The sequence below is a fragment of the Sphaeramia orbicularis genome, chromosome 12 (genome assembly GCF_902148855.1).
Source record: "Sphaeramia orbicularis chromosome 12, fSphaOr1.1, whole genome shotgun sequence".
Classification (NCBI taxonomy): Eukaryota; Metazoa; Chordata; class Actinopteri; order Kurtiformes; family Apogonidae; genus Sphaeramia; species Sphaeramia orbicularis.
The window spans coordinates 75,511,315-75,526,189 of record NC_043968.1 but is presented as its reverse complement, the minus strand read 5'-3'; the positions used below and the strand labels follow the sequence as shown (position 1 = coordinate 75,526,189).

The following is a 14,875-nucleotide window of genomic DNA, read 5'->3' as shown; positions in this document are numbered from 1 at the left end:
TTTTAGATGACATTTAGTCTGTATAATGTATATTATTATGGACGGAGGCAGAAAAGCCAGGCGTAGATTATAAAATATCCACCGATTTAAACTGCTATTCAGAAATATGGTCTGGTCCCAGTATAAAGATGGAGGGTCTTAAAATTGATGCTCCATAAATACTCTGTCTAAAATGTTAATGTGTGCTGGTTGTTCCTCATCTAGTTGGTATGTGTTGTCCATTATCATCTGCCCTTTACCATCAGTGCTATTGTAGTTTTTTGGTTTTACCATTGTTGGTATGTAATTATTATCATGTAAGTTGATGGTTAACTGTTACCTGTGGTAACACCACCTGGAATGTACTTTGTTTCTATTTTTTTTTAACACACATTTTGGTTATACTATGTAAATACTGTCAAATGAGTTTATTCTAATTTGGTTTTAGGTCTATTTTATTCTATTTTGTTCATTGTTCTGGCTTGAAGTTAAAGGACAGGAGTGAGTATTTAAAATGTTATTAAGTTAAGTTATTTGAGGATGAGAATTGGGGTGGGATTAAGTAAGTTTTTCTTCTTCCCACTCCTTTTCGAGTATAAATGAATGATTTTTTTTTTTTTTTTTTTTTTTTTTTTTTGAATTTGCATGTATTCTATGAATGCTCAAAATAAACAGACAAATGAAATGAATGAAAATGAACTGCACAAAGTGAGAATTTGATTTTCCTTGGTCAGGATATGTACAGTCAGTCCAGCTTGGATTTACAAGGCTGACAATTAATACTGAACAAAACAATAACTCAAACTATGACTTGTGAAAGAGCTGCAGCATCTGAAACTGACCACAATGAACATTTGACAGATAAACAGAACCACAGCGCTGCAGTTTTAAGCTTCACAGTTTGTCATGTCTTTTATGGATTGTGATTGTCTCTGTCAACTCACCATATATTGTATATTAGTAAGTTTTATTTATTTATTTATTTTTTTATCAATTACTAGAAATTTCAGGTGACCCCATTTGAATTCTAGGCAACCCCATGTGGGGTCCTGACCCCAAGGTTGAAAAACACTGTTTTAGGGACATATTTTCACTTAACAGACTGCTGATTAAAGTCAAAAAGCTCAGATTTATTTCTAACATACAGTCAAACAGGACCAAATGCAGGTCAGTCCCAGATATTCACAGGAAAAGGTGCACATGTAGGGTTTTCTCCATTAAACTTCTGTTACTTTGGTGGTAACTTGAATAACTGAGCTACCTTTCCCCGGTCCTAGCCATAAAACAGGTGAAAATGTGAGTTCCGTTAAGTTGATCCGCCTCCCTCCAGCCCCGGAGCCCCTCTCGGAACAGCCCCGGCAGACCCTACCTTGTCTCCGCCGACGTTCGCGGTGACATCTGGCCCCGGGGAGAACGGCTCCTCGGCGGCGGACAGCGGGTGGAGGATCTCCGCGATGGGCTTCTGCCCCGAGCTGGCCAGGCCCTTCTGAGCGCCGACACTCATCCTGCGTGTGGCGGGAAGACGCGGCCGTGTGTCGGGGCTAACGGCTGTCCGGTTCTCCGCGGCTGGTGAGGTTAGTAGGGGACACGGGAGGCTTTTTTCTCCTTTCAGGGTCTCCTCAGTTGAGATGCTACACCCGCTGGTTGGTCCCAACTGTCAGCTGACAAACACTGCGCAGCCCCGGAAGTTAACCGCACGAACCCGGAAGTAAACATTTCGGTCACGTGACAGTAGAAAAGGAAAAGGAACTCTAAAGATCGTCTATACAGACAAAAGACTGATGCTTTAATAACAAAGAAATAACAGATGATAAATTGATCTTCATAGAAACCTATAAATTTTATAGCAAACTCTACTGCTCAAAATTCTCCAAAACTGACTGTGATTTTTTTTCTGGAAAATATTGCACAGTATATCCCAAAAATTGATGACAACTACAGAGATGTATGTGATAATCCCCTCACAATCACAGAACTTGATGCTGTAATCAGCCGTCTTGCCCCTAACAAATCTCCTGGGTCAGATGGCCTTACAGGAAACTTTTACAAACATTTTTGGATGGATATTAAGGAATTGCTGTACAATGTGTTCTTAGAAATATTCGAAACAGGCTCTCTCCCAATCACGAGACATGGTATTATAATTTCTATTCCAAAACCCAATAAAGACCCTAGAATTATTGATAATAGAAGGCCGATTACGCTCAGAAATTCTGATTACAAACTTTTAACTTATATTTTTGCTTCTCGACTGCAGTCAGGGCTTTCAAGCATAATTGCAGAGTCACAATCTGGGTTTATGAAGGGTAGGTCTATACATAATAATATACGCTTGGTTATGGACTTAATTGAATATTCTGATCTTATTCAAGACAATGGCTTTATTTTCTTTTTGGACTTCTACAAAGCCTTTGACTCAGTGGAACACCCTTTCATTCTTGCTGTACTTGAACATTTTGGTTTTGGTCTTAAATCCAGAAATTTAATTAGTGGACTATATGAAAACATAAACAGCTGTGTTCTCCTCCCAAAGGGTTCTACCCCGAGCTTCAACGTAGATGTTGGTATTCCACAAGGGTGTCCAATTTCTCCTTACTTATTTCTTTCGGTGACTGAGATCTTATCTATTTATATCAAAAAAAAGTGAAGATATTCAAAAATTGAATGTATTTGGTACAGAAACTGTGATCAGCCAACTGGCTGACGACACAACATTATTCTTAAAAAATGAGCAACAAATTCCAAACATTATTGAAAAAATTGAAGAATTTTCCAAAGCTTCAGGATTACATTTAAACTTTAAAGAAATGTGAAATTTTCTCTCTTCATGACTCTACATTAAAAGAAATCTGTAATATACCTGTTAAATCAGAGATCAAATATCTAGGTATCCAACTCGATAAAGACAAAAACACATGCCAAAAAAAACAATATTGAGACAAAACTTAAAGAAAGTAAGACAGAATTAAATATATGGATCCAAAGAGACTTATCAATATTTGGCCGTATATACTTGACAAAAATGGAGAGCTTATCAAGGTGTATATACCCTCTTTACTCAAATGCTGCTTCTTCTAATCTAATTAAGCTAATAAACCAACTGAATTTCAATTTTATCTGGCATAATAAACCATATTACATTAGGAAAGGTCATATGGTCAAAAAAAAACTAGCGAAGGTGGCCTAAAAATGATTGATTTAGATTGTCTCAATGGAACATTAAAGATAAACTGGCTGAAATCTTGGATCAAAAATTATAACTCCCTATGGTACTGTATCCCCAACTTTATTTTTAAAAAGTTGGGCGGATTAAACCTCTTGCTTGTCTGTGACTTTGACATAAAAAAAGCTCCCTATATCCTTATCAGAGTTCCACAAGCAAATCTTACTTTACTGGAAAATGTTATATGTTCACAACTTCTCTCCACACTTAACAGTGATCTGGAACAACCGATATATTCTACATCGCAACAAATCTCTATTTTATGAAGACTAGTATGAAAATAATATTTGGTCAATACTACACCTTATGGATGATGAAGGAAATTTATTAGATTATGAACAATTCTGTACAAAATATAACCTTAATCCCCTCTCTCTTAGACTTTATGCGTTTACGTAATGCTCTTCCCAAAGAATTTATTTTTCTATCCAAAAACTTCTTAGCCCATCAAAAAGCACAACCCCATCTTCCTATTCCAATGATTCATGGAATATCCATTTTAGATAAAAATAAAAAAAAAAATGTTGTAATTCCTTTATTAGAAAATGTCTTACTGATGAATTTTTCCCTGGTTTACAAAATAAAAATGACATTTTGTTCAAATTCGACAAAAGTACAATTTCAAAGCTAAGAACAATGTATTTATCCTTTCCTATAGCTCCCAAAGCCAAAGAAACACACTTCAAAATAATGAATGATATCTACCCATCAAAAGAGTTACTTAGACTTCTTTTCAATGTACAGGATAACAGTTGTACATTCTGCAATACCGATATTGAAACAACAGACCATTTATTTTTCTCTTGTCGTACGGTGCAAGTGTTTTGGACAGAATTACAAAATTGGTCAAAAGAAATATTTCCATCATCTACGTATTATTTTACAAGAGATGACATAACATTTGGTGTTCTGGTAAATAACAAAAAAGAAGAACTCTGTATTAATGTGATTTTATGTATTGCTAAATTCTGTATTCACAAAAGCAAATGTCAAAAATGCCCACCCAACTTTTGTGTTTTCAAAAATGAACTCAAACTGTACATGAAATCCTTAAAATGTATGAAAAAACCCAATGCTATAAAACTTCACTCTTATTTATGTGACATTCCCCTGGACTCAAATGAACAATGAACTAACCTCCCCTTGCAGACTGATTTTGTTTCTTTTCTCTCTCTCTCTCTCTCTCTCTTTCTTGAAATTTAATTGTTCCCATTTGTTGCCGATGCACATTCACAATGCCATGTTTGTTATAAGGCACTGTTATACTGTTATTTTTGTATATTTTGTCAATAAATATTAAAAACAAAAAACAAAAAAAAGGCCGATGCTTTTTTAACCCTTTCATGCATAGTGGTCACTACAGTGGACAGCATTTCTACAGCTGTTCTCTTGTTACCTCCGCCAGGAAGTATTGTGATCACTTTGCTTTGTTTGTTTGTTTGTTTGTTGGCAACTTTACGGGAAATTATTTTTTCCAACTTTATTAATTAAAATCTGGTTGTATACTCAATCAGTTTCATAGAAAAAGACTTATTTTTCCAGACTGAGCAACAATATCAAACTTAACTGAACAATATTAGTAAAGATTATATAAGATTTTCTTCATCCTGCTCCTTTTCGAGCATGGGCGTGTATATGTTTGTTTACTTGATGATTATTGAATGTTTACTGATGAAATGCGCAACCATGAACGAAATAAATGAAATTTAAAAAAAAGAAGAATAAAAAAAGAACATAATAAAATAAAATAAATATCAAAATAAAGTCAGAGGTCTAATCAGGAATTAATACATTCAAATTTTCATAAACAATCAAGGCTTGTTTGGTTTTCACATGTCTCAGTGTCTTTTTGAAGTTTGTTACTTCATTCTTGTAAATTAAGAACAGTGGAGGGGGTCTTCACAAATCTACATTTGTATATAAATTGTTTGGCCATAATAACCAAAGTGTTATACATAATTTCTCTTTTTCTGTTTTCCATTATAACTCCAAATTTAATGTCTTTGTATTCCAGTTTGGGCGATTGAGTGTACTTTACGGGAAAACTATTCCAACCGTCTTTACCAAATTCTTTAATAATTTTGACTTTTTCCCAATTATTTCTACTTTTTATCTCACAATTTCTATTAATCTACTAATCTGACTTTTATCTCATAATTTTGACTTTTTATCTCATACGTTCAACTTTTTATCTCACAATTTCTCCTATTTATCTAATAATTATGACTTATATCTCATAATTTTGACTTTTTATCTCATAATTTTGACTTTTTCTCATAATTTCGGCTTCCTCCCCATTATTTCTACTTTTTATCTCATCATTTCGATTTTTTATCTCATAATTTCTACTATTTATCTCATAATTTTGACATTTTACCTCATAATTTTGACTTTTCCCCCATTATTTCTACGTTTTATCTCATAATTATGACTTTTTTCTCATAATTTTGACTCTTTATCTTATAATTTAGACTTTTTCCTCATAATTTTGAATTTCCCCCCGTTATTTCTACTTTTTTTCCTCTTAATTCTGACTTTTTCATCTCATAATTTCTACTATTTATCTAATAAATATGACTTTTTAATCTCATAATTTTGACTTTTTATGTCATCATTTCGACTCTTTATCTCATAATTTTTACTTTTTCTCATAATTTTGGCTTTCTCCCCATTATATTTCTACTTTTTATCTCATCATTTTGACTTTTTATCTCATAATTTTGACTTTTTATCTCATCATGTTGACTTTTTATCTCACAATTTCTACTATTTATCTCATAATTTTGACATTTTATCTCAAAATTTTGACTTTGTATGTCATAATTTAGACATTTTCCTCATAATTTTGACTTTTTTCCTATTATTTCTACATTTTACCTCATAATTTCAACTTTTTATCTCATAATTTCTTCTTTTTATCTCAATTTCTACAATTTATCCAATAATTATGACTTTTATCTGATAATTTCAACTTTTTATCATAATTTTGTCTTTTTATCTCATAATTTCAACTTCCCCCCCCCATTATGTCTACTTTTTATCTCATAATTTTGACTTTTTATTTCATAAGTTCTACTATTTATCTAATAAATATGACTTTTATCTCATAATTTCGACTTTTTGTCTCATAATTTTGACTTTATATATCATAATTTCGACTTTCCCCATTATTTCTACTTTTTATATCATAGTTTTGACGTTATATCTTATAATTTTGACTTTTTATCTAATAATCATGATTTTTTATCTCATAATTTCGTCTTTTTATCTCATAAGTCTGACTTATCCTGGGGATTTTTTTTTTTTTTTTTTTTTTTTTTTTTTCAGTGGTGGAAACGGGTTTCTTCATATTTATGGAAGGCCGAGATGTATGAGAAATGATGCTCCAGCGGCCGGCGGAAACAGTTCTGAGCTGGGACACGTGTTTTGGAACAACACCGGAAATAGGAGCAGAGTGAGAGGTCTTCTTCCTTTTCATATCTATTAGTTGAAGTGAAACCGGCTAACGGAGCAGAATGCGACCGTCCAGCCGCATTAACTTTATATTTTAACACGATTTTAAAGTTTCGTTTAACTCTGCGTAACGTTTCAACAACATACAGAAATAAATACAGAGTTATTTGTTCGGTTTAAGTTAAATTTCCGCCTATAAACCCGGAAGACTCTTTGTTTCTCACCATAATCACCGACAAAGGACCGGACACCAGCCCGGTTCCGGTAGAACAGAACAGAACAGGACTAGAATGTGCACTGAACCAGAACCAGAACCCAGTCTGTGCTCTGGTTTTGTGCTCTGGTTTTGTGCCTTTTTACTCGGACATGGCCTCTAACCCCCCAGGACAAGGTAAGTATAAAGTGTAGTAGTGATGTGACGTTCACGAACGAATCGAATCTTTTGAACAGTTCTTTGAAATGAACGATGGGAACCGAGTCTTTGTAAAGAGCCGTTCATTTTTTTTGAGCAGATGACAAACATACGAACACATGATGGAGCTGAACTTAGAAGTAGTTCAAGTACTTCCTGCATCTTTGTTTATGCATTTGGCAGACACTTTTTTCCAAAGCGACTTACAGGGGAAAACCAATCAAATCACTCAATCAATCAAATTTTATTTCTATAGCGCCAGATCACAACAAAAGTTCTCTCATGACACTTTATATATAGAGTTGGTCAAAACCAGACTCTAAGCCAATGTACAGAAACCCAACAGAATCCTCCAGGAGCAAACACTAGTGACTGGTGACAGTGGCGAGGAAAAACTACCTTTAACAGCAGAAACCTGGAGCAGAACCAGACTCCTGGAGGATGGACGTCTGCCTTGACCAGTTGGGGTTAAAGAGAGAGAGTAAAGAAAGAGAAGAAGAGAGAGCGATGGAGATAGAGACTGGGGGAGAGGGGGAGTAGGGGGAGACACATGGAGGCAGTTGTGGTTAAGTGAATGATGATGATGAAGGGAGGAGAGAGGCAGGACCACAGCAGCAGGTCCAGAGATAATCCTGGGAAAATCTGTGATAATCCTGGGAAAAACCTTATTAAAATATTTAAAGTGGAGTGTCTGGCAGTGCTAGGACAGGAGGTGCTCCTGGAAGAGCTGGGTCTTCAGGAGCTTCTTGAAGATAGGCAGGGATGCCTCTGTTCTCATAGTTCTCGTTTTTTTTTTTTTTTTTTTTTTTTTTGAAGGAGGGAGTGTCTGATTGCCTGTCAATTTACCAACATACTGTTCTTGTTCTGAGAATTGAACTACAGTTCAGGTATTTAAGTAATTGTAGTGATTAATCACTGTTGTGTTTTGTGCAATTTTTTCCCGTATGTTTACACACATTTATTGTTCTTGTTTTGAGGAGAATAAAATGTTATTTCATAAGAAAATGTTTTATTTTCTTCTTCATTTTTAGGCTACAGACTAGTCCACATTATGTACTGTGATGTTTTTGGTCCAATTACAGCATTTGCCTACTGTCACCTCTCATGTCATGTATTTAGCCCACACATTTGAACTATCTATTCTTTTTTATGGTAAGATAATATTTACTGCCGCGCCAATTAAACACCTTTAAAATGTAATGTCATTCTTCACATATAGCCTATTTAGTCATTAAAATATTCATGTTTCAAAATAATGCAAAAAACATCAAAGAGCCAGTCTTTTGAACGGCTCTTTCCAGTGAACGGCTCTGTTCAAAGAGCCAAAAGTCCCATCACCACAGTTTAGATCACAGCTGATTCTGTTGGCCTCTGAGGCGTTCAGGGCCAGGTTAGAAAATCAACATTTTTACAACTTCTACTGTCTCTGTTGGTTTGGTGTTTATATAAAACAAAGGTGTCAAACATGTGGCCCGGGAGCCAAAACCGGCCCGCCAAAGGGTCCAATCTGGCCCCTGGGATGAATTCGTGAAGTGCAAAAATTATACTGAAGAAATTAACAATCAAGGATGTTAAGATAATTTTAGGTCAATTCAATCTAAAGTGGGTCAGACCAGAAAAATACTACCATAATAACCTATAAATAATGAAAAACACAAATTTTCCTCTTTGGTTTAGTGTAAAAAAAAAAGTAAAATTACACAAAAATGTTTACATTTACAGACTAGACTTTTACAAAAAATTTGAATAATCTGAACAAATACAAACAACCTGAAATGTCTTAAGAGAAGTAAGTGGAATTGTACTAATATTCTGCCTGTTATTAAATGTTTTGTGTATTTGTAGATCCACTGTGATCTGTACGTTGTGATGCACATGTATGAATGATAAACTGAGGCATAATATTGTTAAAATTATACTTACTTTTCTTAAGAATTTTCAGGTTGTTCATATTTGCTCATGTTATGTTCAAGTGCAGTTCGTAGATGTAAACATTTTCATAATGGAATTGTACTTTTTTCACTCAAAAACAGAGAAAACTTTGGAGTTGACATTATTTCTAAGTTCTTATTCTATTATTTATATTATTTTACTGATCCGGCCCACTTTAGATCATATTAGGCTGAATGTGGCCCCTGAACTGAAATGAGTTTGACACCCTGATATAAAACATAAGGAAAGCTGGAAAAAAAACAAAACAAAAACAGCGGACTTGATTGATGTTTTCTAATGATAACTGAGCTTTAACCTACGTCCTCCTTTCTGATCCACATCCAGGTTTTCAGAATAAGGCTCGGGTGGCGATCCTGGCCGAGCTGGAGAAGGAGAGGAGGCGGCTGATCCAGACCAGCCAGTCCCTGAACACACCTGGAGCCAGGTAGGAACAAGCCCCACCCACCATGCAGAGGAGCAGGAGTTTACAGTGGGCATAGTGGGCATATATGGGCATATAGAAACTGTCTTGGTTAGTTCTATTGAATATTTTAGCCCAGTAGTTTTTACTCGCACTTTTTTCTATGTCTGGTTTGCAATTGCACAATTAGCTTATTTATCTGTTCATATATTTATTCTTCTTGCTCCTTTTTTTTTTCTTTCTCTTCTCTCCATCTTGTTCTATCTTTTATATCTTATTCTTGCTCTAGGAAAGTTAGTGTATTTTTAGAATGTATTGTATGTTTTTTTTTGGAAGTGCCAGCCCTTTTTTTTTTTTTTTAATTATTACTGGCACAAAGTAAATTTACAGAACAAGAATGGAATAAACATTACAAAAGAGAAATATAGAAATACATTTGAGACATGGTGGAATGATTAAACACAACTATTACAACTATCTGAAACAAACAAACAAAAAAACAAAACAAAACCAAAAATTTTAGACATTTGAAATGTAATGAAAATATTGAAACAGAAAGAAAAATAACTAGCTAAATCAGACTGGACAATAGAGCACAAAGGACTAGGCAAGATATAATTTAAACAGCAAGGACTTAGATAACCTAAAATAAAGTTTTCTGGCTTTTTTTGACATATTTACAATATACTTAAGAGATTTGTAATACTTAATAAAATCATATAAAAACAAGTTAAAGGAGGGGTTCGTATTTTTCCATTTACAAGAATGAATATGATATTTACCCAAAATAATAATAAGGTTAACTATATCTTTGACATTAACTTCTAATGAATCCATAAAATAAGTAATATCACATAAAGAAAAAGATGGAATATTTTCAGTTTTTAAGGACAATCAATCGTGAATAAATATCAGCCCAAAAGGAAATGCTGTGTGAACAATTAAAAAACAAATAATCAATGGTTTCGGCTTCAGATGAACAGAAAACACAGGGATCCACATCAAAATCAAATCTTTTAGGCAAATAATCATTAACAGGGTAAATTGAACATGCAATTTTGAAATGAGTTTCTTTAACTTTGGGAGCAACAGGACACCAAAGATAAAAAGAAAAACATTTTTCCCTCAGGGTGGTTTCTATGTTTCGTAGAGTAACAGTGTTAAAGTCCCCAAAGTTTTTAAGTATTGTATGTATTGAATGTATTTTATATATTTGGATGAAGCCGTTCAATCTGAGCAGACTTTCCTGTATCTGTCATGTTTAACGGTTTTCTTTCAGTATATTATGACTGTGTAATCTAAGTGATGTTTGTTGTGTTAGTCGTTTGTCTAGGACAACAGATGGAAATTAGCTTCTCTGCTAAATCTGGTGCATGCATCTTGTTCTTTGTAACTAAAGCCAATACACACTGTCCTGTAACTAAACAAATAAAAAAAATACAAAATACTGGGCAAAATGATCATTCCCAAATTTTCCCTCTGTAAAACCCATAAACATAACCATAGAAAAAATGCTCTAAAATTGACATTTTTACAGATAAAGTTCTCAACTTTGAAATGTAAAGTGCCAAAAAATTGATCTGCTGGCAAATGTTGTGTTTCAGTCCATACCGACCAAAAGCAGCTTTACACACCCTTATTTTCACAAAAACATTAAGGTGAGGGGGAATAAAATCAAAATGTATTGAGTTTCTAAGTGTACAGCTTTTTACCTATCAAATAAACAGTAAAAATGACTGCTTTAGTACAAACTACAGGGTGAGCCCATTTTTTTTTTTATCTGTACTCCAGATGGTTGAAGAACAGCTGTAATTTTAATTTGGAGAGGTATTTTTCAGGCGTTTTAAGCAAAATCACCCTGGAATGGTAAGAGGTTAAAAGCATAGTATAATATGGAACATCCCTTTACTCAGTGACTCACAAAAGAAATTCATCTTTAACCCTCAAAGACCTATAAATATTTTTAGACTGTCTCCAAAGGAATTTTCCCTCTGTATCTTGCTTTTTTTTGGTGAAAATCAGGTATTTTCCTGTATTTAATTTATTGACCATGTAGATTTTAATAAAAGCTCAGGGTAAATACAAAGATTATATCAAAAGTAAGAAAACTGAAGCTGAATTGTCTTTTTCAGCAAAATATATATTAACTGAACATAAAAATAAGTGTTTACATCCACTATTTATTAAGCTACACGAGTTGGTGAATCAATGTTGCAGAAGATGACAAGAGCCTCTGAACGTCCAAAATGACACAAATAATGCATTTGAAAAGCAGAGAAAGTGCATTTTACCTGGTTTAACTGTATTTTTAAGGTTAATGGTTCAGAAGTTATTAAACATTTTAGATCAGTAGGTGCTTTTTTTTGACCGGCAGATGTTTTTGAGGGTTAATAGAACATTTCCCAAGTATAAATTAAACAGTTATGATAAAGGAAGGAGATTATCAGCTAATTTATCACCACATTAACCACTGTCCTTCACCTTCATTGTGTCCTTGTTTTCTCTTCTTGCAGTATTTCTTTATCCAGACCGAGTATGAAGGAGTTCAGGGACAACGCTGAGCAGCAGCACATTGCAGCACAGCAGAAAGCAGCTCTGCAGGTCAGATACACCTGGACATGAGCTGGGTCATGTGGACAAAACATTACATCTAGATTTGTGTATCTAGATCTACAGGGGTTGGACAAAATAATGGAAACACCTTAAAAAATCAACAAAATATAATTTAATATGGTGTAGGTCCACCTTTTGCGGCAATTACAACCTCAATTCTCCGAGGTATTGATTCATACAACTTGTGAATAGTTTCCAAAGGAATTTTAAGCCATTCTTCAGTTAGAATACCCTCCAACTCTTTTAGAGACGATGGCGGTGGAAATCGACGTCTTACTTGAATCTCTAAAACTGACCATAAATGCTCAATAATGTTGAGGTCTGGGGACTGTGCCGGCCATACGACATGCTCAACTTCATTAGAATGTTCCTCATGCCATTCTTTAACAATTCTAGCTGTATGGATTGGGGCATTATCATCTTGAGGTGAAGGTGTTTCCATTATTTTGTCCAACCCCTGTATGTGTTTTTCCTCCAGTTATTTTGGTCAGTTGTTCTCTGACCACATGAACTGAAGACGAAATCTGATTCCAAAATACTGTTTCTTTATTAGAACTCTATTCCACCTACGGCTGGAGAAACAGGCACTATTACAAGAACCAAAAAGGGTGCATTTGGAGATTTTCATTAATTTCCTATGCTGTCCTGCCTTACTTACACACAAATCCAACTTTGTAAACAGTTTGTGCAACAAAACTGAATAAATGAAATCACTTACGGTGGGATTTTGGAGGATTACAGAAAAACTAATGCATTGATCCATGGGGATCCACAGGTTGTAGATGCGGTAATTTTTTAAAAAATATACAGGGTGAGGAAGCAGAATTTACAATGAACATTTAGTTGTTTTTTCTCAACAGGCACTACGTCAATTGTTTTGAAACCAAACATATATTGATGTCATAATCATACCTAACACTATTATCCATACCTTTTCAGAAACTTTTGCCCATATGAGTAATCAGGAAAGCGAACGTCAAAGAGTGTGTGATTTGCTGAATGCACTCGTCACACCAAAGGAGATTTCAAAAATAGTTGGAGTGTCCATAAAGACTGTTTAGAATGGAAAGAAGAGAATGACTATGAGCAAAACTATTACGAGAAAGTCTGGAAGATACTATTAAAGAAGAATGGGAGAAGTTGTCACCCCAATATTTGAGGAACACTTGCGCAAGTTTCAGGAAGCGTGTGAAGGCAGTTATTGAGAAAGAAGGAGGACACATAGAATAAAAACATTTTCTATTATGTACATTTTCTTGTGGCAAATAAATTCTCATGACTTTCAATAAACTAATTGGTCATACACTGTCTTTCAATCCCTGCCTCAAAATATTGTAAATTTTGCTTCCCTACCCTGTAAATAAATTTATTCAATTTTACAAAAAACAACATAAACATAAAACAACCCCCTACACACACTAATTCTATCAGTCCATGTAAATAATTGGTGTAAAATACAGTTCTTCATCTTCTCATGATCATCAGATATGACCCGTTTGGACGTTCAGAGGCTCCGTAGTTACCGTGGAAACACTGTCATCTTCTACAACATTGATTCACCAGTAAAACCCGTGGAGTTGGATCAATGACAGTGGATGAACACGCTTGTTTTTACATTCAGTTAGCAATATCTTTACTGAAAAAGTAACATTTTCTTCATTTTTCTCTGTTTTGATATAATTAACTTTGAATTTACTCTGAGTTTTTATGAACATCTACATGATCTGTGAATTAAATATACGAAAATACATGATTTACACCAAAAAATACAAAATACAGAGGATGATATTATAGAAGAAATTGGTGATAAATCAGTTAAGAAAGGTAGAAATAAAGAAAAATTCATTTGGGAACTGCCACGAAAGTAGCACTGGGTCTTTATGGGTTAAATATGTTGACAAGTGTAATTGTTGGCTCTACCCTGAGGCTCAGTGAAGAAGCAACATGGCAGCTCTCATAACTGGGATATTTAGGCTTTACTTGTTTTCACATGAAATGGTATCAGATCACGTATATTTATATTTAGTTTAATTTGGACATAGTAAAAATACCTGTAGAAGGAATATATTACATATTGATGTTCATTTTTCTCAGGTTTTCAATCATCAACGTCACCACTAGATGTCACTAAATATTACACACTTTGCCTCTAACTTCCTCTAATCTTATGTTGACTGTATTTTGTCAGTTTATATTATTTGTAAATATCTTTTTTTTCTGTTTTAGAGAATTGTATGAGTTTTTGTATTAATCCGTATGTATACTTTATTAACATGAGTTTGTGTCTTCTGTCGCAGCACGCACATGCACACTCTTCAGGCTTCTTCATCACTCAGGACTCATCCTTCGGGAACCTCATCCTCCCTGTCCTTCCTCGCTTGGAGCCTAGTTCTTGACCTTTGACCTCCACTGGTTCAGTGTTGGACAAACATGAACTTTGAACATCATACATGCACATTGGTCCTGTGTCTCTCAGAACTGAGGACTGGACAGTTTTTTTGTGATGTTATAAACTCAGGGCAGAATTAACCTGTTACTTTAACCTTTTCCAGATGAACAGGTCGGCTGCTATTTGTGGGAATCTTTTCAAACAGTAACAAGAATCATCTTAAACGGTGTAAAGCATAAATTAATATTCTGTGCTGACAACTGTAACCATGTGGCCTTTGATAAAACTCAATATTTTGTTAGATTTTTTTTTTTTAATATATTTGTAATGAATTTGTGTTGTAATTTGGAAAATAAATTGGAACAATTATTTGTCTATGGTTTGAATTAATGACTTAATTTCACAAATATAAAAAGTGTTTGTGTTGACAAAATTATGTTATAGACGACCTAT

General features: G+C 34.2%; 2 protein-coding genes across 2 annotated transcripts in view; one reads left to right on the top strand and one right to left on the bottom strand.

Annotated features, from left to right (window-relative positions):
* snx30 (sorting nexin family member 30) overlaps positions 1-1,646 on the bottom strand; it is a 48,166-nt gene extending 46,520 nt beyond the window's left edge. Inside the window, exon 1 of the mRNA XM_030150456.1 lies at positions 1,349-1,646. Coding sequence (XP_030006316.1) covers positions 1,349-1,483 — 135 coding nt within the window. The 5' untranslated portion in view covers positions 1,484-1,646. The remainder of the gene's footprint in view (positions 1-1,348) is intronic.
* Positions 1,647-6,682: 5,036 nt separating this feature from the next.
* On the top strand, positions 6,683-14,797 carry LOC115430453 (ints3 and nabp interacting protein). Its single transcript, XM_030150467.1, has 4 exons — positions 6,683-7,046; positions 9,345-9,444; positions 11,934-12,021; positions 14,331-14,797. Exons 1-4 carry the CDS (start codon positions 7,022-7,024, stop codon positions 14,427-14,429), a joined length of 312 nt encoding a protein of 103 aa, XP_030006327.1. The 5' UTR covers positions 6,683-7,021; the 3' UTR covers positions 14,430-14,797.
* The last annotated feature ends 78 nt before the right edge of the window (positions 14,798-14,875 follow it).